At 49.2% G+C, this 22156-nt stretch overlaps 1 protein-coding gene across 1 annotated transcript in view; it reads left to right on the top strand.

Annotated features, from left to right (window-relative positions):
• LOC123755795 (centrosomal protein of 120 kDa) overlaps window positions 1–22156 on the top strand; it is a 46468-nt gene that overhangs the window by 11655 nt on the left and 12657 nt on the right. Inside the window, exons 5-6 of the mRNA XM_045738607.2 lie at window positions 11257–12138; window positions 19792–20535. Coding sequence (XP_045594563.2) covers window positions 11257–12138; window positions 19792–20535 — 1626 coding nt within the window. The remainder of the gene's footprint in view (window positions 1–11256; window positions 12139–19791; window positions 20536–22156) is intronic.

The following is a 22156-nucleotide window of genomic DNA, read 5'->3' as shown; positions in this document are numbered from 1 at the left end:
GGGAACCTTGAGCCAGAACCTGGTCCCCTCAGAGAGGTGCAGGAACAATGGCCTATGAGCACTTTACATTTAAAGTATGTCATAATTGACATCAACTGGGGAAGGACCCAGAAAGGTAGGTGAATCAAATCAGACCACTGTCTGGTTAACCTGTGCAATTTACACCCCAAAAGATGAAAATAACTCCCCTAGAAAGAAATCAAACAGACAACCCTTCATGCGACTAGCACTCCTCTCGTTACTGGGGCATTCGGGAATCACTTCCTGTTTGAAGACTTCTTCATTTGTTGTCTTTGCCCTTTGGGTATGTCAGGGGTCTAAGGCTTGCCGTCTTGCCCTGGGTAGGGAAGTATTATGTGCTGGGTGGGGCGCACTGCGGATGGCAAATCAAGCTTTACTTCAATGCAGCAACTCATGTTTCTATCTGACTGCCAGTTTTTGTTTGTTCTGTGTCTTTAGGGAAGGGTTTTGTTTTCATTTAATTTTCATTCTCTGGCATTCTCACCTTGCTACGACAGAGGAGGTCTGCTTAGCTTTTTATTAAGCAAGCCGAGGTTGTGTTGGTAGTCCTCTGTTGCCCCCGAGGTTTCATAGCTGCTACTGGCGGTCAGTTTGCCTGCTACCTGAAAGGGTTCTACCGAGCTTAGCTGGCCTCAGTGCCTGGGCTTCCCGTAGGACTAACTCACCCTATGGGGCCCCTGGAAAACCCCTGTGGGCACGGTTGTTCAATGGCTACTTCTTCCGAAACTGGTCTCGCCTTCTGCGAAGTCGAAAGTTGTTTGTTGCCCCTGCCACAGGGAAACGATCATCCTTACTGTCATCATCACGCTGCCTGTTGGGTCGGGGACACTACCGACCTGGAGTCTTGCGGGCCTTGTTCCCCGCTTGTACATCACTTTCCTCATTCCTTGTCTTTTGAACTCGGGGATCAGGTAGCGGCTGCATTGCATGCTAAATTTTCCTTATTGTGAAGCAGTAAAGTGAACCAGCAAGGTTCTCCAATCACCCCCTTCTCCAAACCCTCCCCTTCTTCAAACCCCCCTTCTCCAAACCCTCCCCTTCTTCAAACCCCCCTTCTCCAAACCCTCCCCTTCTCCAAACCCTCCCCTTCTTCAAACCCTCCCCTTCTTCAAACCCTCCCCTTCTTCAAACCCTCCCCTTCTTCAAACCCTCCCCTTCTTCAAACCCTCCCCTTCTTCAAACCCCCCTTCTCCAAACCCTCCCCTTCTTCAAACCCCCCTTCTCCAAACCCTCCCCTTCTTCAAACCCCCCTTCTCCAAACCCCCCTTCTCCAAACCCTCCCCTTCTTCAAACCCCCCTTCTCCAAACACCCCTTCTACAAACCCCCTCTTCTCCAAACCCCCCCCCTTCTCCAACCCCCCCCTTCTCCAAACCCCCCCCTTCTCCAAACCCCCCCCCTTCTCCAAACCCACCCCCCTTCTCCAAACCCCCCCCTTCTCCAAACCCCCCCCCCTTCTCCAAACCCCCCCCCCCCCTTCTCCAAACCCCCCCCCCTTCTCCAACCCCCCCCCCTTCTCCAAACCCCCCCCCCTTCTCCAAACCCCCCCCCTTCTCCAAACCCCCCCCTTCTCCAACCCCCCCTTCTCCAACCCCCCCCCTTCTCCAAACCCCCCCCTTCTCCAAGCCCCCCCTTCTCCAAACCCCCCTTCTCCAAACCCCCCCCTTCTCCAAACCCCCCCCTTCTCCAACCCCCCCCCTTCTCCAAACCCCCCCTTCTCCAAACCCCCCCCTTCTCCAAACCCCCCCCTTCTCCAACCCCCCCCCTTCTCCAAACCCCCCCTTCTCCAAACCCCCCCTTCTCCAACCCCCCCCCTTCTCCAAACCCCCCCCTTCTCCAAACCCCCCCTTCTCCAAACCCCCCCCTTCTCCAAACCCCCCCCTTCTCCAAACCCCCCCTTCTCCAAACCCCCCCTTCTCCAAACCCCCCCCTTCTCCAAACCCCCCCTTCTCTAAACCCCCCCTTCTCCAAAACCCCTCCACCTCTTCTCCAAAACCCCCCCCACCCCTTCTCCAACCCCCCTCCCTTCTCCAACCCCCCTCCCTTCTCCAAAACCCCCCTTCTCCAAAACCCCTCCACCTCTTCTCCAAACCCCCCCCCCCCCCACCCCTTCTCCAAACCCCCCCTTCTCCAAACCTCTCTCCATCCTTCTCCAAACTCTACTCTACACTGGCCTGATCTGATAGAGGCGGAGCCGCGGGAGGACGTCCGAGTTCGGACACAGAACAAGTTGCACTTGCTCTTGATGTGGTTGTCTGGGGATACTTTGCTATCTAGAACCATACTTAAATGTTTTTCCTTGTTCAAGTTCTTTTGCAACTTTTCACATATTTGGAAATATTTGAAAAGGTTACATTCAAACTTGGTTGAATGTAACCTAGTTTCGCATATTTTGCACTCCATTACCTGGTATTTGTCAATATTGAGTTTTATATCATTTGTTGCTCATGTCCTTTTTTTCATTTGCTTAGGTTTGTTGTGTATGTGTGTGTTTTAGCGATGTGTTTTGTTTATTATGATCTGTGCTTGCAGATAAAGAGGATTAATTTATGGGGTCTGCCTTTTCTTCATTGGGTATATGGTGCAACACTATTCACAACTTCCTGTGACCGAGTCATATCTAGCTCTGTGCTGTAGTTATATTGTCCTCGACAGGAACAATATTTTTTTGAATAACTGTAGCCAGTTTGTATTTCCGGTTTTCTCTGTGTTTCAACTAATACTGTTTATTTCTGTGGGGAGCCCCTACGGCTCCCTGAAGCTTATCAGGCTAATGTATGTTATATTAGACCGGACATTAACTAAGGAGTTCAGACCTACCAGGGACCAGTGCCAGAACCTGGCCCCTTCAGAGAGGTTTCAGGGAGCAATGGCCCTGGAAAACCCCTTGTGGTTGGGGTTTTTCCTTATCTGCCATCGACCGGGGTTAGGCACCAGAAAGGTAGGCATAACAATACAAACCCCCACATGGTAAGAAACTAAAACAAAAAAAACGAACAGAGGTAGAAACTCCATACAATCCCAAGGAAACAAGCAATTATCACAATTTACTGCCGCGCCGGTCGTCCGCGCAGCCCTCCCCTCCCCGTGATGGGGAGGGGGGCCCCTGGACCTCACCGCACCGGCTGCCTTCAGTTCGTAAGCTAGTGTCAACCGGGATAGACGCGTCTCTGGCCTCAAATTCCCGGGCGGTGTTTTGTCTCGTGTGGCGTTCTCTGCTGTCTTTGTGTAGTGGCCAGGAGTACCTCATCAGTACCAGGGCTGCATGCGCTTAGGGGCTTCCTTCCCTAGGCGCCCCTGCGCGTCGGGGTTATCTTCTCTGGGGCGTTCCGGAACCGCTCCCATAGGGGGTTCTTACTGCTCGGCATTTGCCTCGCCCTTGGGGCCAGCTGGGGCTTAGGGTCCTTGTTTGGGCTTGGGTTGGGTAGGGAGTGGTGTTGTGGTGGTTAGGGCATCAAGGTGTTGCGCGACCTGCCACCTAAGCAGCAACCCGTTCCTGTTACCTCTGGGGACGGTGTACTTTTGCGGGGTTTTCTTTTTTGTTTTTGCTTGCCTGGGGGGAGGGGTTTCTGCCTAGTGGAACTATAGTTCCCCTGATACTGTTTTGGTGGACCTCTGCTAGGCCCCCATGCTTGTACACCTCACAGGGATTTTCAGTGTTATCAGATGATAACACTGAAAACCCCTGTGAGGTGTACAAGCACGGGGGACCTAGCAGAGGTCCACCAAAACTAACAGGTGCACCATTAAACTAACAGTACCCCTTCCCCTTGTTAGTTTGGGTGTTTAACCGGTTAGCAACACCTTGCCCGGGCTTCCCGTAGTTGTTACCTCACAGGCCCTGGAAACCCCCTGTCGGGGCTCGGTGGACCCATGGTTGCGTCTCCCAAATTCCAGCCTGCCTTGTGCGGGTTTGAAGGTTGCTGTGTGCCCTTGTCTCAGGGTGACAGTCATCTGTTTTGCCTCCGTCATGCTGCCTGTTGGGTCAACGACACCTTTGACCGTGAGTCTTGCGAGCCGTGTTCTCTGCTTGTGCTCCAGATTTACTGAGGATATTCCTGTTAGAGTACAGGCAGCATCAGCATTGCATGTTAGGTTTAGGTTACTGCAATGCGCTAGGTTAATTTCCCACCCGGATGCCCCGAGGCTGCTCCCGTTTTGGTTTTAGGGACTAGGACCTGGGAGCGTTAGTCGCTTCGGTTTTGGCTCCTTCCGCGCCCCTTGGTCCTTCCCCTGTGGTTCATCCGGCACCCACCCCCGTGTCTGGCTCCAAAACGTCTGAAGGTTTTGGATTCGACACAAGGTTTAGTTGGTAATGAGGCTCGGGTGACTTCGGGGGCTGCCCGATTCGGGTCGGGCACTGCGGCATTTGAGCCAGTTCCTCCTGCCGAGGCTTCTGGGTCCCACCAGCAGACCCCCTTCTTGTCTGCCTTTGCCCTAGACTCTGCCTTTTCTTCAGGGGTAGAGGGTTTGGAGGACGGCTCTGCCCCGGGTCCCGACGTGGGGGATCTTGGGGCTGGGGAAGAGTTGACCTTGGGCCTTGGGCCTCCTTTGACCTCGCTTGGGTGCTTTTGCCTTCCTCGCGAGGTTTATTGTTGCAGGGTGAGGGATTTTCTTACCCCCTTCCAAGTATGAGTATGATTTGAGTTCGCCTCTTCCCTGGGTTCGGTTCCGGGCTCCTTTGGGTACCTCGGCTCGGTCTTTTCTACTTCCCGTATCTCCGCGAAGGAGGCTCGGGAGGCTCTTGCTGCATACCTCTTGCGAGACCTGGGTTATGCCTCTGTGATGGATCCGTCCTCGTTTGAGTTCGGTTCTTCTACCCTCTTTTGGGTGCGTTTGGAGGTTCAGGCGTCTTCCTGGCTGGCAGACTGCCTTTTCTTTTCATTGAGGGCATGGCATGGGTTCTGTCGGATCCGCACGCTTGATTGGCGGGAAACTTCTACATTTATGCAGGTTTATCTGGGGGGCGAGTTTGAGCACCTTAATGCGTGCTTGTTTGCTCCCGTGCTTTCTCTGGATTTTGGCCTTTTCCAGCTTAACATGCAGGTCTTTCGTCTTTCGTCTTCGTTGGTTGTGGAGGATTTGCGCGCCCGTGGGCATTTGGCTTCAGTCTTACATTTCTTTTCCCATCTCGAGCTGTCTTTTGCTTCGCTTGAGGAGGATGTGGAAGCGTTGAGTGAAGGGCCTTCGTCTGGGGCGCTGACTTCGGCAGCTAGGGCGTCAACTGCACTGTTGAAGCTCTTTGCGCCCATCCTGAAGGAAGCAGTGTCTCTGTTTTTTGCTTCTCGCCTCGCGTGACGTCGGGCTTTTGTCCGTTGATGTTTGCAGAGGCTGCGGTCTCACAGTTTCTGCAAGCGGCTTCGTCTTGTTGTCGTCCTATGTCGGACTTGTTAGTTCTCTGGGGTGGTCGTTCTTGGCAGTCTCGGAGGGAATGTGCCTGGGTTCCGGGTTCCGCTGGTCGAGGTGGGCCATTGGTGCCAGTTTCTGAGCCGACGTTCTCTTCGGTGCTGGCATCGTCTAGTCAGCGCGGTGTTCGCCCTGTTCGACATTTGGGTTCTTGTAAGGGGCGTCGGCCCTTTCGCGGTTCGCCCTGATGTTCATTCTGGACTTGTCCTGTCTGAACCCCTGGATTCCTTGCCCCTCCTTTCGGATGACTACTCTGTCTCAGGTCCGGCTTCTGTTGGAGCCGGGTGCCTGGATGGTGTCCCTGGACCTCAAGGACACTTACTGGCATGTTCCTATTCATCCGGGTTTCAGGGACTGGTTAGGTTTCATGGTGGGGCATCATGCTTACCGCTTTCGCTGCCTACCTTTTGGCTTGAATCTGGCACCTCGCATTTTCACGCGTCTGACCCGGGTTGTGGTGACCTGTCTGCATCTTCTAGGGATTCAGGTTTTGGCCTACCTCAACTACTGGCTGGTGAGGGCTCCCAGTCGGTCAGCTTGTCTGCTCACCAGGGATATGATTCTTTCCCAGCTCGCCAGGTTCAGGTTCCTGGTGAACTGGAGGAAGTCCCATATGGTTCCGTCCCAGGTTCGGACCTGGCTGGGTCATGTTTGGGATTCTCGGACCACTTCCTTGTCTCTCCCTCCAGAGACGTTGCTGCGGCTGCGGTCCCGCTGTTGGCTGTTTTTGATGGGGGTCCCGGGTCACTCGGCGGTTGCTCGAGCAGTTGTGCGGGAGTCTGAACTTCACCGTGCTAGTCTACCCGCCTGGTCGGGTTTGGCTTCAGCGTCTGTTTTGGTTCCTTCGGGGACGCCCCTTCTGCCTCTCTCGCAATTGTTGGGTTCGTCCTCCGGGGGCCTTGTGTCGGTTGCTGCGTCACCGGCTTCCTTTTTGGGGTTTTCGGGGTTCGGTGTCTTGGCGTCTTCCCGAGCCTTCGCTCGATGTGTTCACAGACGCGTTGTCTCTTGGCTGGGGCTTTGTGACCAGTGCTCACCAGGCCAACCAGGGACGGTGGGGTCCGTCCTTCTGTCGGTCTCACAGCACGGTTCAGGAATTCGTGGCAATTTGGTTCGCTCTTCGGAGGGTTCGGGTCACTCGGGGATCGACCATCCAGCTCCATTCGGACTGTTCTCCGGTGGTTCATTGCCTGAACTGCGGGGGTTCTCTTTGGTCCATGCCTTTTTGGGGTTGGTCCCTTCGAGTGGTTCGTCTGCTGGATTCTCGGGGTTTGGCTCTCCGTGCGGTTCATATCCGGCGAGTGTCGAACGTCCTGGCGGACGGCCTGTCTCACTTCATTCCCTGTCCACGGAATGGACAATCAACGACGACTCGTTTCGTTGGATCTGCCAGACGTGCGGACTCCCAGACGTGGACCTCTTCGCGTTGGTGTGGTCTCAGCGTCTCCCAGGTTATGTGACGCCCTTCCCCGACTGCGAGGCGTTCGCTGTGGATGCCTTTCGGCAGGACTGGTCGAGGTGGGATTACCTGTACCTCTTCCCCCCGGTCCAGCTGTTGCTTCGGGTTCTGGCACGGTTGGAGACCTTTCCAGGGAGAGTAGTCATTGTGGTCCCTTGGTGGCCGCCCCAGCCCTGGTTTCCGGCGCTATTTGCTCGGTGTCCGAACCCGGGGCATTTCCCACGGCTCCATCTTTTTCAGCAGGTCGGACCGGTCTGGTACGAAGCTGGTTCGAACTTCTGCTCAGCTCTTCGCGTCTGGTCTTTTTTATGCGAGTATATCTCACCATTTCTATGGTGATCAGGTGGCTTCGTTGATGGTGTCCCACCTGAGAGCTTCGTCTCGGCAACAGTAGGAAGTTTCTTGGCGTTCTTTTCGCCACTTTCTTGCTCTGCGTAGGTTGTCTTCTCTTTCGGATCAAGTTGTCTTGTCCTTTCTTTCCTGGCTTTCGCAGGACCGTCATTTGATGCCTAATACTGTCACCTTGTATCGTGCGGCGCTGGCCGAGCAGCTCCAGCTAGCATTCGGGGCGGACGTCACATCCGCCCCTTTTTGTAAGTTTTCTCGTGCTATGTTTTACCTCTGGCCTGCTTATGCTCCGCCTGAGCTGTCATGGTCCTTGGACAGGGTGCTCTCTTATCTTTCCTCTCCTCGGTTTGTGATGGCCCCTTTGGTTCAAGATTGTTTTTCCAAGTCCTTGTTTTTGTTGGCATTGGCCTCTAGGGGTCGGGTAGGGGAGCTTCATGCTCTCCTCCGGCGCAGGGGTTTCTGCACTTATGGTCCTGGGGGTAGGTTTGTACGTTTGCAGCCTTCTCCATCTTTTTTGGCGAAGAATGAGATGGCTGCTTTCCGGAGGGGTCTGTGGGTTATTGATGCTTAGTTGGTTCGGCCGGGGGTGCATCATGTGTTGTGTCCGGTTGCGGCTCTTCGCCGTTACCTGCAGGCCTCAGCTGGAGTAGCTGCGGATGCGCTTTGGGTTGATCCGGTTTCCCTTGTTACCTGTTCCAGGACTCGGGTCTCCCAGGTTGTCCACAGGGTTATTAAGTCTTGCCAGCCTACGGTCTATCCTTGTGCCCATGACGTTCGGAAGTTTGTAGTTTTTGGCTGCCGTGTTTGGTAACATGTCTTGGGCTCGTATTTGGGCTCGGGGATTTTGGAAGTTGAACAGGGTCCTGGCCACCCGTTATTTCGTGAACGTGCCTGCTCCTCGGCCTTCTTGTGTTGCTTTGGGTCGCAGGTTGTAGCCAGTTGTCTCGACTTTGCGTTGAGGAGTTTGTGGCCGCCGCCTCCTGGGTAAGTCCCTATTTCCTTCTCTTTGGGTATGTAGCTCCAGGGAGCCGTAGGGGCTCACCACAGAAAACCTGCATTGAATGTAATGAAATGCCATTTTCTGGGTGAGCCCCGGAGACTCCCTGGCAACCCTCCCTCCCACCGGTTGGCGGTTTTTTGTATTGGTTGTAGCCTAGTTTCCGAACTGATGCTAGGCAGCCGGCGTGGTGAGGTCTGAGGCCCCCCCCCTCCTTCTCCTCTCGGGGAGGGTAGGGCTGCGCGGACGACCGGCGTGGCAGTAAAGTGTGATGTTTGCTTGTTTCCTTGGGATTGTAGGGAGAGCCCCGTTGGACTCTGCCGGGGTTTTTCTACCCTCTGAGCAGGGCTTGTGGTTAGGGGGAGAGTTTTTTTTTCCATTCCCCCTCTGCGTACGAGTTGTTGGGCGTCGGTCCTTCCCTGGGTTCAGATCCTTGTCCCTTTGGGTCTGTTGGTCCTGTCTTATGGGTGGGTACTCTTCTCCGTTTTCTCACCCTACTTCTCTGGGACAGGACTTCTCTGTTATGTTGGGGTCATGTTCCCCTCATATCAGGGTTCTGCATGGCCTTTGGTCTCGAGTGCAACTGTGCCTTTGAGCCATCGTGATTTTGTGCTTGTTTCTGTTGGATCTCGAAGGTTCTGGAAGGTCTTCGATTCTTCCCGTATTATTGGAACATCTGTCATCTTCCGGTGAGGCTTACCTCCAATCCTTTCTAGGACTCGTTGGTCCTCTTCCGTGCTTCTTCTTGATTTTCGGTACTGTCCCGTTCATTTGTAATTATTTCTTCTCTCCGTGCTCTGTCTCGGCACTGTTACTATTCCTTAAATACTCCTTGTTGGCGCTCTCCCCGCCGGGCAGGTTGTGCGGTTCGGACCTCATGCGTCCTGCTCATGTGCCGTGGGAGTTGGTTATGGACGGTGTACAGAAGTGTGGTGTTCCACGTCCTTTTTTCCTCGGATGCTTCGCCTCTCGCTCCTCTTACCTCTCCTGTCCAGGCCCCATCGATACTGGGGGTGTTCTGGATTACCGATAAGAGGAAGACGCCTAGTTTTTCTCTGCATACGGGTGTGAGGCGCCGCATTCTCCTCTACCCTTCTCTTCTCCCAGCATGTGCGGCTCTGGCCTAATTCTGCTAACGGTGCTCTTGGAATATTCTCGGCTACTATGTGTCGGGACACGTTAGTGCCTACGCTCTGCAGGTGTGTTTATGCGGTCGGGTCTCTTTCGGCCAGGTGCTGGTTCGTGGTTTTTGGACGAGTGTTGGGGGATTGGTTGTGGCTTTTTGTTTGGCCATTGCCTGTTTTTTCCTGTGGCCTTCCTTGTTCGTCTGTGTTATTTGTTACACGGTGGGGCACTGCCCCGTCTTTCGTGGTCTTATACTTGACACTCATTCCTTGATCGTCGTGCAGTGCCTGGCTGAGCCCTTCCATATACATTGGCTTCTGTGTGTGTAGTAGGTCATGACTCTTTTCGGTCCCGCTTGCTGGCTGTCTTCTTCGTTCCTCATCTTCCTTCTACACTCTTGTCCCTAGCTGCTGGTGCTTGGGCTGTTTTTCTGGTCTTTTTCTTGCATTTTCCATTTTATCTCATTCTCTCCTTCACATTGTTGTGTGTTTTAGTATGTGCTTCTTGGCTCTACTAATGCTAAGTTGGACTTTGTCCATTCTCTGTTCCCTGCTTGTGCACCGCCCCTGTGTTCGGTTCTGGTTCTGAGTTTTCATCTTCTTGTTTGGCACGTCTAGCTTCTGGGTTGCCCTGCATGCAGGTGATTGTAGCTTCCATTCTTCCTCTCCTGCCCTTCCAGTTTCTTTTCATTGGGCCGGGAGGTGCGAGGTTTCAGGCCCTGGCTCCAGCCTTTTTCTTTGTTCCTTTTCGGGCGGTGCGTTTTTGTTTTCGTGCGGTTCACGTCATAGTTTGTTCTCATACCTTCCTTGGTATTGCGTGCTTCGTTCTGCCCTGTTGGGGCTGCATTTGCTGCTCCTGTGGGTTGCGGTAACCCTGCTTCGTGTTTCTGTTTGCAGTGCTCGCTTCCTCGTTGGCCTCGGTCTGGGCCCTGGCTCTTCGTTTTTCATCTTGATTATGTTATTGCTGTTTGCGGCGTCTGCAATTCGGCGTTTTTTCTGATGGCAGCTTCTAGTTGTCATCTGTTGTCAGACTTGTTGGTCCTTCAGGGGTCACATGGGGTTCCTCCCGGGCGGGGCATGTCTGCTCGCTTGGGTTGGTTCTTTCCCGGCTTGCTGGGTTTGGGTTCCAGTTTCCTGGCTTGCCCAGCCAGTTGGCATCTTCATGATCTCGTGGTGTCACTTCTCACTATTCTCGCCTCGGAACCACAGTGTTTTCGATCTCCTGGCGAGCTCGCTAGCATTGGGAAGTTTTCTGTACAGCAGACGTTCCATCTGGTTCCTTGCCGGCTTGGATTTCCGGCTCTGCTTACTCGGTGTTCGCACCCGAGGGTTTCATGCGGCTCCACCTCTTCCTGTGCTCGATCGGTCCGTGGCGGGGCTGGTTCGGTTCTGCCTCAAGTCTCTCGCCATTTGTTGGTGATCAGGACAAGGGGACAGGGGAGTGGGGGATTGTGGGGAGGACGAGGGGACAGGGGAAAGGGGGGGGGGTATGGTAGGGAGAATAAGGGGATGGGGGAGTGGGATTAGTTAGGAGGACGAGGAGACGCTGGAGTGGGGGATGGTGGGGAGGACTGGGAGATAGGGGAAGGTTGCTGTGGCTCAGCTCACAGAAACGTGTGGCTGGGTACAGCTAGTTCATATAATATAATCAAAGACAGATCATACATCTGAAGAATTTTTTTTCATTATACGAAGATAGCTCATCAGAATTTAACTTAATAGAAAGTACTCATTGGCGCCGCCTTCAAGTTGCGCCCAGGGCATGTGCCATACTTGCCATACCCTAGATAAGCCACTGCCTTGCAGTCCATGATGATATTACTTTCCTTTTAATATACAGTATATGGCTTGTTCATTATCATTCTCTTTTTTTTTTCTTATAATTATTCTAATTAATTTTTTTCAGGAAGCTGAACCTATGAACGTGTGCCAGGAGAATGAGCTGCATATTGATAGTGAGAACATCAGAGAATTGAACTTTCCGTCTCGTCGCTCGGTATCCAAGTCGAGTGGTGTTCAAAGGCAAAATTCTGTGAATTCAGTTCAAGAAGTTTTGAATCGTTCACTTGACTCAAGAAGTGGCATGTTATGTGATAGTAAAAAGAATACGGATCTTCAGACAAAAGAGAAACATCCCTCCACAAAGGGAGAAATCATGACTATGGACAAAGATTTGACCAGGATGGCAACTCGACTCACTTCTCGTTCAAGTGTCAATAATTTACGGGCCGTAGGGGAAGTCAAACAGGAGGTGCGGGAATACTCTGTTGATGATGAGGACCGTGATGACTCTGAGAATAGGTTTAATGCTAAAACACGCAACTTAAGAAGTTGCAAGAACCAGTCGGCGGCGCATAGTCAAAATGCAGAACATCCCGCATACACCAGTCCAAGAGGTATTTCTCGGCACTCTATGACCAGCCCGAGTAAAGATAGCCATATTCAACCAAGTGTTAACCAAAGTGGTGGTACTTATTTCCCGGCTGGTGGTATTCCAATCAGGAGAACAAATCAACAATCTGGTGTTCTGAGTTCACCCAACAGCTCCATTAAAGAAAATGGCCATAAGTCGACTTCACAAGCAGCAAATGAGAATGACTTTGTTATGGCAATTCCGAGCACCTCGAGTGGAACGATTGGTAGATCTAAACCCAGTACGGAGATGACACAAATAATTCCTCGGCTGAATGAAAATGGTGGCTTCTTTCAGATTGGTCCCATCGGTGATCCGGATGAAAAAACCTTCCACTTCTCTGTCACCATAGTGTATGCAAAGAACCTTGACCAGGTATGCTTATTTATTTCTTAAATCTGAATGGACTTTGTCTAGTATTTAATGTTTAGACCATGGAATGTGCAGTTTTTCTCAGTTCCGAGTGACCGCTCTCCCCAATGTTTGACAAAAATAATTTAGTTTCATATCTGCAAAGGAATTAAAAATACCCAGTACAGGGTATTTACAAAATATAAAATATTAATATATAATAATTCCATAGATATACTGTACAGAATATCAAATTAATTTTATTATTGATATCTGTTTCTGTAATTTGGATAAAGATATACTGTATAGTGTACAAGTTAATTTTGTTGTATGACTCAGGGGGAAAAATAGAATAAATATGGGTGAATGGAAAAAAAAAATGGTCTCAAACTTAACTTAATGGTCTCAATTGTATTTTGAATAAATATTTTTAAGTGCAATTCTTATCTTGAGGTTATCTTGAGATGATTTCGGGTCTTGGCATCCCTGCGGCCCGGTCCTCGACCAGGCCTCCTTTTTGTTACACATCCCCCAGGAAGCAGCCCGTAGCAGCTGTCTTAAGCAGGCGATGAGTCACAATAACGTGGCTAAAGTATGATGACCAGACTACACACTAGAATGTAAAGGGACGACGACGTTTCGGTCCGTCCTGGACCAAAACGTCGTCGTCCCTTCACATTCTAGTGTGTGGTCTGGTCATCAGCTGTCTTAACTCCCAGGTACCTATTTACTGCTAGGTAAGAGGGACATCAGTGTGGGGATTTTCTTTTTTGCTTTCACGACTGCAATGCGTACGTCGCCAATGTACATGTGGCAGACGCTTCACGAAACTTTTGGAATTAGCAGAATAGAAAATACGAGAACAACCGTACAGGGCCTGGGAGCAAGGTTGAGTTAGTCCTTGAGGGTCTCTTCTCAGACTAGCCTCACCTGGTCCTGGTCCACGTTGATCGTTGGAATCTCCTCAATGATTTAACACTTTAAGGGACTCCTAGGGTCCTCATCACATTTATAGATTAGTGAATATAGGCAACTCGGTGTTGAAGACACCTAGAGCTGAAGGCTTGAGTAATTAATTGGCAGTATTCAGAAGTGGTTCCACGGAAACACCACATAAAGATTAACAGTAGTTTATTTACTAACTTAACCACTAATACAAAGGGTGCTTTATTTACTTTAGATTGGCGTCAGAAAGGCTGTGGTTGTATTAGCGAGACTCTTGACGTCTGGCTAAACAATTCAGATCCACTCGTGGGAAAACACCTAACTTAACACAGTTGACAGCCAGTCTTTAACACGGCAACCTAACTGCCGGTATACAAAGGGGTCACAAGAGTTCCAACCGGATACTCGGGTAATGATGATATGCAATAACTCAAAAATACACTGTCAATGGGACAGGCAATAACATGCACAATAATAATGTCACACAATACTAAATGTATTGTATGAGTAGGTGAGAACTGTGGTTGATACCTCCGATCAACACAGACACAATAAAACAATGACAAGATCTTGTACTTACAGATAGGGTACCTCTCTTATTCACTCACTCACTCAGGCACATTTATGCAAGAACTCGTAGGTGGCTGGCCTGATAGCTGGTTTCCTCGTTCTGAAGTGAGAACATTGACGACAGGTTTTTCCACAAACCGTACAGGGGGTACTCGCAGGAGGACGCGCTGTATGTATAACTGACACACGCACACACACTGGCACTGGCAGTGAGTAAGGGTGGTGACGTCACGTGGTACAGTGAGGGCGGTGGTGGGCGGCTCGAGGCTACACGAGCTACAGAGGTAATAGCTATACGCTCTGAACCGAGTGACGGCTGGCTACTGCAGGTTATGTGGTACCATGCAGGGTACACTTGTGGTAAAGTCACACACAGGTTACTTAGGCAGCGGCACTCCTTAGTTCACTCCAGGTCACTCACAGACGATCTCCACTTGTCACTAGGGGTTACCTGATACCAGTCTGTTTTGCTCTGGTGATTTTTCCACTAGGCTTCTAAACAATATATCATTGTCGCGATTCCGGGCGAACGTTGGTATATCGAAAAGACGCTGAGTTTAACTTGACGGTGATGAATGGACGGTGTTCAGTCTATTGGCCGATAGACAGAACAGGACACGTCCTCTGTGTAAGGGCTCCCTCATGAGAATGCTTTTGCCAGCGGCTCCAGGCATCTCGTCGGACACACACAAGAGTTACAATTTGACCAATAACATTGCAGCAAATGAGCGGGGACCAATCATAATGACCATTCCCTGATCAGTAGCAGAGGTGACGTCATGAACACGTCACGACCATATCATAGCTGTTATTCTCCATCGCGCTGGTTGACCCCCAGAGGTCAGACGGTCGCCTCGCTGGCGTCTCCCTTCTGTCTCTCACGCTGGCACCAGCCAAACTCACTGACCCTTTGTGGCAAGTATGCTTAACTTCCCTGTATCTACTTCCTGCCTGGACATATGGCAGCCTCCGTATTATAAACGTATTCCTGGTTAAGTGGGCATTCTGGAGATACCCAACATGCCAGTTTATTATCCAGGGTTAACAGAAATAGGGCTTGTGCACACAATCGGTGCACTGTGCACTGCAATGAGCCATTCAAGTCAGCTGTGGGAAAATCTTGAGAGACCATTCTCTTACAATCAGGGTGAAAGAAACTCTGCCCATTTGTTTCCGCCTCCACCGGGAATCGAATCCGGAACCTCAGGACTACAAATCCGAAGCGCTGTCCACTCAGCTGTCAGGCCTCTTCCATCCAGTTCCCCCACCATCCATTCATCTATCCATCCAATTACCCCACCATCCGTCCAGTCCCCCTCACCATTCGTCCAGTCCCCCTCACCATCTGTCCAGTCCCCCTCACCATCCATCCAGTCCCCCTCACCATCCATCCAGCCCCCCTCACCATCCATCCAGTCCCCCTCACCATCCATCCATCCAATCCCCCTCACCATCCATCCATCCAGTCCCCCTCACCATCCATCCATCCATCCAGTCCCCCTCACCATCCATCCATCCATCTAGTTAGTCCCCCTCACCATCCATCCATCTAGCCAGTCCCCCTCACCATCCATCCAGTCCCCCTCACCATCCATTCATCTATCCAGTCCCCCTCACCATCCATCCATCTATCCAGTCCCCCTCACCATCCATCCAGTCCCCCTCACCATCCATCCATCCATCCAGTCCCCCTCACCATCCATCCAGTCCCCCTCACCATCCATCCATCTATCTAGTCCCCCTCACCATCCATCCATCCATCCAGTCCCCCTCACCATCCATCTATCCAGTCCCCCTCACCATCCTTCCTGTTGTCCTCCTAAATACAATATTCAAACGTGATCATCACTATGGCGGGAGACACTGGTAAAGTCCATAAACAGATTCAAATTTTATAAAGAAATTGAGCTCGTAACCTGAAAAATTTGTAAAGAGGGATGTTCGTTACTCAAGGTTCCACTGTACAGTGTATCCTTGTTTGAATGAACTACTGTATATGGAGAGAGGCCAATTCGTTTTGTTTCTTCATTTGACCCATCAGATCCCAGGCAACCTAACTCCGAGGAAAAAAAATAAGCCTACATCTACTATAATGACCCATCAGACCCTAGGCAACCCCCCCCCCCCAAGTAAAAATGGAGACCTACATTTAATATAATGACTCATCAGACCATTCTATAATTGGTCATAGAAGCATTCTATGTCTGCCATCTACCAGGTTAGGCATCAGAAAGATAGGCATCTCAAAACAAACTACACCTGGTTAAGAGCTACCGGAAACCGAACTATCAAGTAGAACTCCTCAATCTGAAAACAAGCAAACAAGCATGATATCACAACTGCCATTGTGCTGCTATCTGTGCAGCTCCCTCCTCCCAAGGAGGGGGAAGGGGAAGTCCCAGAACCCCTCGCACCAGCCATCTAACCCCAGTTCTGAGGCTGATGTGTAGTGTGGCAATCGTTCGACTCTGGCTCCTGTCTCTGAGCAGTGTTGTACCTTTGCGGTGTTGTTCTGCTGTGTAGTGGTGTGCGAGCCAGGAATAATTCTGAGAGTACTGCGGCTGCATGCGCCTTCCCTGGGTACCCTTTAAGTACTGTACTGCTCTTGCGGCTAGGAGTTGCCTTCCACAAATCGTCCGGGAACTACCTCCGTAAGGATCTTTTGCTGCTCGGTGATTTCTCGTCCTTGGGGTCAGCTGGGGTTTTCATTTCTGCTGTTTGACCTTGGGTAGGGGGTAGTATTGTTGCTGTTAGGGGAGCAACACATCATCATTTGGGTTCTTGTAAGGAGTGTCGGCCCTTTCTTGGTTCGCCCTGTTGACGGGGCGATGGGGGGGGGGGGCTAACTCTTTTTGCTCGCGCCTGGTCCCACTATTTTGTGGGCATTTCGGGTCGTTTCCTCCGGCCTGCAGTGGCTATGGGTGGCTCCTCCTTCGGGGAGGGGAGGGGGTGTCCGGGTTTGCGGGGCAGGCCTCTTCTCCTGCGCTCTGTCAGGTCATCTTGGCGTGGATGCACTCGTGCATGGTCAAAACGACCTTGCCCCTCAAGTGGGTTTCCTGCCCATTTCCAGTTCCGAAACATAACTGTGTAGATCTGAGGTTCATTCTGGACTTGTCACGTCTGAACCCTTGGGTCTTTTGCCCTTCCTTTCAGATGACCACTCTGCCCCAGGTCTGGCTTCTTTTGGAGCCAGATGCTTGGATGGTGTGTCTGGACCTCCGGGATGCGTATTGGCACATCCCGATTCATCCGAGGTCAGGTACTGGCTTGGTTTTGTCATGGGGCATCAGGCATACCGCTTTCGTTGCCTTCCATTCAACTTGAATCTGGCACCTCACGTTTTCACATGCCTTACCCGGGTTGTGGTGACTAGCTTGCTTCTGCTAGGGGTTTGGGTTCGTTGATGGTGTCCCACCTGCTGGCTTCGTCTTGGTGGCAGTATGAAGTTTCCTGGTGGTCCTTCCGTTTCTTTTTGACTCTTCATCGTTGTACTGTACTTCGCTTTTGGTTCGGGTGATGTTGTCCTTTCTCTCGTGGTTGTTCCAGGACCGTCATCTTATGTCAAATACTGTTGCCTCGTATCGTGCGGCGCTGGCAGAGCCGCTTCAGCTTGCTTTTGGTATAGATGTGAAACGGTGCACCGTTTCACAAGCTGTTTCGTGCGTTGTTTCACCTCTGGCCTGCTCATGCGCCGCCTGAGCCGTCCTAGTCTTTGGATAGAGTGCTCTCCTATCGCTCTTCTCCTCAGTTTGTTGTGGCCCCTTCGGTTCAGGATTGTTTTTCTAAGGCTCTTTTTTTTTTTCCTGTTGGCATTGGACTCTGGGGGTCGGGTTGGGGAGCTTCATTCTCTCCTCCGGCGCAGGGGTTCCTGCCCTTTTGGTCACAGTTGAGATGTGAGCACTGACCGCCTCCTGGGTAAGTCCCCTTTCTTTCCTTTTTGTCTTTGTCTATATGCCAATGGGGCTCCCTCCAGAAAACCAGTGTTGAATATAATGAAACGCCATTTTCTGGGTGAGTCTTGAGGCTCCCCGGCAACCCTCCCTCCAGTTGGCGGTTTTTGCGTGTTTTGACATCCAGCCTCAGAACTGCAGGGTGGATCGCCGGTGCGGAGGGTCTGGGGCTCCCCCCTTGGGGCGCCTCACAGCTGGGTGGACAGCGCTTCGGATTCGTAGTCCTGTGGTTCCGGGTTCGATTCCCATTGGAGGCGGAGACAAATGGGCAAAATGTTTTTCACCCTGCTGCCCCCTGTTACCTAGCAGTAAATAGGTACCTGGGAGTTACACAACTGCTACGGACTGCTTCCTGGGGGTGTGTAACAAAAAGGAGGCCTGGTCGAGGACCGGGCCATGGGGACGCTAAGCCCCAAAATCATCTCACGATAACCTCAAGATTCCCCCTCCCGGGGAGGGGGGGAGCTGCACAGACATGCGGCACAGCTCATATGATGTCATGCTCGTTTGCTCGTTTTTATTTGGGGAGTTTTGTCCACTCGTTAGTCTAATTTTGTCTTTTTAACCAGAATAGGGATTTGTTTTGGGGCCCTTACCTTTTTGGGTGCCTGCCCCGGTCAATGGCAGATATAGAATGCTTCAAAATCACATGGGCATTCTATACGCCATTGCTCCTCGTGCTTCTCTGAGGGGGGCCAGGTTCTGGCTTGTGGTCCCCGGTAGGCCTAGGACTCTACCTACATCGACTGATGCCAAAGTTAGGGATAATATTATCAGCCTGGATAGCTTTGGGGAGCCTCCGGGACTCACGAAGAAAATGGCATTTCATTACATTCAATGCTGGGTTTTTTATACAGTAACTAAACTTAAAACCTGTATTCTAAATCTATGAAAAAGAAGATATGCTATTCTGAGAGCATAATAATAACACCAAATAAACATTGGTGATATTTTATATTTTTGTAGCTGATTTGAAAATCTGAAGTTTTCAATATTCAGTTTTATAATTATTTTTTATTTTCTTATTTTTCAAGTTATATTTGTGATCATTTAGACAAAGTTGCAGGATTTGCTAGTAGATTATGCAAAAAAAAAAAAAAAAAAAAAAAAATGGAAAGCGTTTGAGCAGGTTTGAGAAATTGGACTGGTGGTACCATCAGGTCCAGTCATATATGTATGCCAGGCACAGTTTAAGGGTTAAGGCTGTAGTAGCATAAGGGTTAAAAAGAGTACTACATCGAAGTGAGCATGTTTAAAGCTGTTAACAAATGAGATGGGGGTTGGGGGAATAGCACTTGGTGAGTGGAGCAGTGTAAGGGTTAAGAAATAATGCATTATTTTTAAATAGAGAGAAAAGATATAGGGAGTGCTATGGTGACGAGGTGTGCATCACGTTACTAATGGATGCCACGAATATTTTAAGTGTATTGTTATAAATAACAAATAATAGGAAATGGTAACATGTTTGGAGTGAATGGAGATGGTGGAAGAACCAGTGGAACACAAGATGATGCACAGGCTTGAAATTAGATAGGCTGCGAACGGGTATTAGAAGGGAAAGGCTTATGGTATACATAGAACAACTGCAAATATGTTCACATATTGGGATGAGATAATGCAAAGAAATATCTTAACAAAAGTCAGGAGGGTGAGGTACTTGATGATTGGACAAAGGTAACTGTGGAACCAGTATACTATAAGGAAAAGAGTGGAATGGGGGGAAGAGGATGGGAATTATAGGGGGATTTGTTTACAGACACACGTCCAAAATCCGGGTTAAATAATTTCAGATGATCCATATTTCCTCAAATTTGCACTGTTTGTGCTATTGTCAGGTTTCCTGAATTTTCTTATAGGAAGTGATACACTAAAAACTAATTGGATATCGAAACACAAATGATGTATAAAAAAATAGTTTTTTTATGTGCCTATAAAAAATAGCTATGCAAAAAATGTACAAAATGAATTAGTTCACTTTCTGTAGCACAGGCTGGTCTTGGTAACAGGGGAAGTAAAATGTATTTATAAGTAACTTTCCAAGTAGTAGCATTATTAACTATGTCTTGTGTATCTTTTATGGTTTTGTATGTTTCATAGTAATTCTATTTACTGACTTGCCAGTCATTTTGTTACATTTAATAATTAATGTAATGCATAATGTTTGAAGTATTTGCTGTTCTGTGAACATTCATTCTAGATTTTGCTTCTACAGGTCCTTCCCAAAGACCTCAAAGTGGCCGAGTCGGACACGCTGCGTTTCTGTTACTCCTTGCTGGGCCACATTGTCTACACCGACTCAATAAAAGACCTCACAAACCCTGACTTTCTAGCAGAGAGAGCAGCAGGCAAAGTGCGTTCCACGTCGCTGAATGTGTCCTCATACTTTCAGCAGCATCCAGAGTTTCCCATCCATCTCCTCATTGGCGATGTCTGCCTGGCAACTAGCAACATAAATCTAAGCTCATTTGAAAGCGCAGGAGATTGTCTCACACCTGAAACGCCAATCACGGTCGAGGGGAGTTTTCCCCTATTGCCGGTCATGTTAAATCCTTTACTTTGGTCTCCAGCCAAGGAACCAGTGCTAGGAGTTATCATCCAACTCTCTGTCTCACTTGAGAATGAAAGTAACACTCAATATTATCCACCAATGATAAAGGAGAACTTCGGCACTGGAAGAGCATTGATCATGATGGACTATCTCTCCTCGGCATCCTCAAGTGACGATGCGAGCGAATATGAAAAGGAGCACAGGATACCCTGGTCCAACCAAAATGACGGGTCCAGCGGCTACTATGTGGAAGATGGGAAAAACAAAAAGTACAAGGTAAAAAAGCAGAGGCACGGACAAAGAGACTTGCTCTCACGGTGGCAGCACCAACGCAAGAGTCTCATGTATGATGCAGCCATGGAGGTTGAGACTTGGAAAGAAGATCAACAACACATATTTTGGGAACAGGTTAGTTTGTGTTTTTTAGTACAGTAATTTATTTTTTCTTTGATAGCTGTGAAACACGATGCTTGTAGTATTGTTTGTGTAATGTATCACAGTTGTATCACAAATTCCAGTATGGCTTTTTATCCTTCATAGGTTCTTTCCTAAACTTCAATGTTAAGCTGCTTGGTATATAATATTAGCTTTTTAAGATAGAGGAGTCGGGTAATATAGGGTTAGCTATTCCAGCAATAGAAGCTCAAATAAGGTATCTAAAAAAATGTTTTCTGTGATATGAATGTAATGGCGATTGACAACGTTTAAAAAAGTATGTAAACTTTTTCAAAATGTAACGTGTTGTTAGTTGCATAAAAATTAGTAATAAAATAGTATAGCAACTCCTATTACTAGTATTAAAATATATTTAACCCCTTAACTGCACGGCCTCCAAATATGACCCCCCCCCCCCCCTCAGTGTGCAGGAAATAAAATCTCTGGAAAAAAATTCTTCTGTTTCTAAAGTGTCAAAAACCCTTTCCTGAGTAAGGGTATAGTAACAGAAGGTTGAAATTGTAAGTACTTTAGCTGCTATGGGGTCTGTAAGTTCGTGCGTGACGTCATCATTCCTGGGTCGTCCGTGGCATACGACGCCGAGGCCGGTAGGGCGCTCGGGGCAGGATGCGCGAGTTGCCGCGAATATATTTTTGTTCATTTTCTACACACAGTTCCAAATACATTTTATATGCTTTTACGTGCCAATCCTATGTGTAATGAACACGTACACTATATTATGGCAGTAGAACATCCGTACTGTCCGAAGACACTGTGTTACATGCATGACACATGTGTACATATATCCGGCACATATTTCCATTGTATTATGCTAATTTATGTATATATACAGTATTTACACAGTATTTACACACTATACACTATCACACACTATATACATTCACTATGAACACACTCAGAACTCTTTGAGTGTCAGCTGCCACACCCTCACTCCTCCAACATCTTACTCACCAACATTGCTCCTTCCACCATACTGTTATTGTTTGTATTACACTATTTACACATGTTATGTATACCTATCTACACGTTTTATTCACTTGAACTATGCAAGTAAGCCAGTATTGTGTCCAAACTTTACAGTGGCCACCATACACTGATGAGAAATCACACAGCAGCCAGCAGACGACGCTACGATTATGTCACCTCCCTCACCAAAATAGCTCCTCCCAACATACTCCTGTTGCTGTTACTACACTATATACACACATTGTATATACCCATGTACAAATGTGTTCATCATAGCAAACCACTAAGGTAGTATGATGAGCAAAACAAGAGTGGCTGCCACACAGTGAGGCTACCTCGATTCTCTCCCTTGCTCCCTCACCACAATTACTCCTCCCACAATACTACGCACAGTGCTTGTTATCACCACAATCCTGCTGTTATCACAATACTGGCACTAAATTCTGTAAATACATAATTGACCACAAGTTTATTTTGTAAAGGAACCTAAGAAGTTGTTTAAAGATTCCTAGATGGACAAAATAATGCTGTGGTGCTGTGGCTAGCGCTGTGAACATCATGAACAGTATTGAATCACTAATATTTGAACATTGTACACAGTCATTAT

This window comes from Procambarus clarkii, chromosome 43, assembly GCF_040958095.1.
Source record: "Procambarus clarkii isolate CNS0578487 chromosome 43, FALCON_Pclarkii_2.0, whole genome shotgun sequence".
Taxonomy (NCBI): domain Eukaryota; kingdom Metazoa; phylum Arthropoda; class Malacostraca; order Decapoda; family Cambaridae; genus Procambarus; species Procambarus clarkii.
The sequence above is the reverse complement of the archived record's forward strand: the minus strand, read 5'-3'. Positions and strand labels throughout refer to the sequence as shown.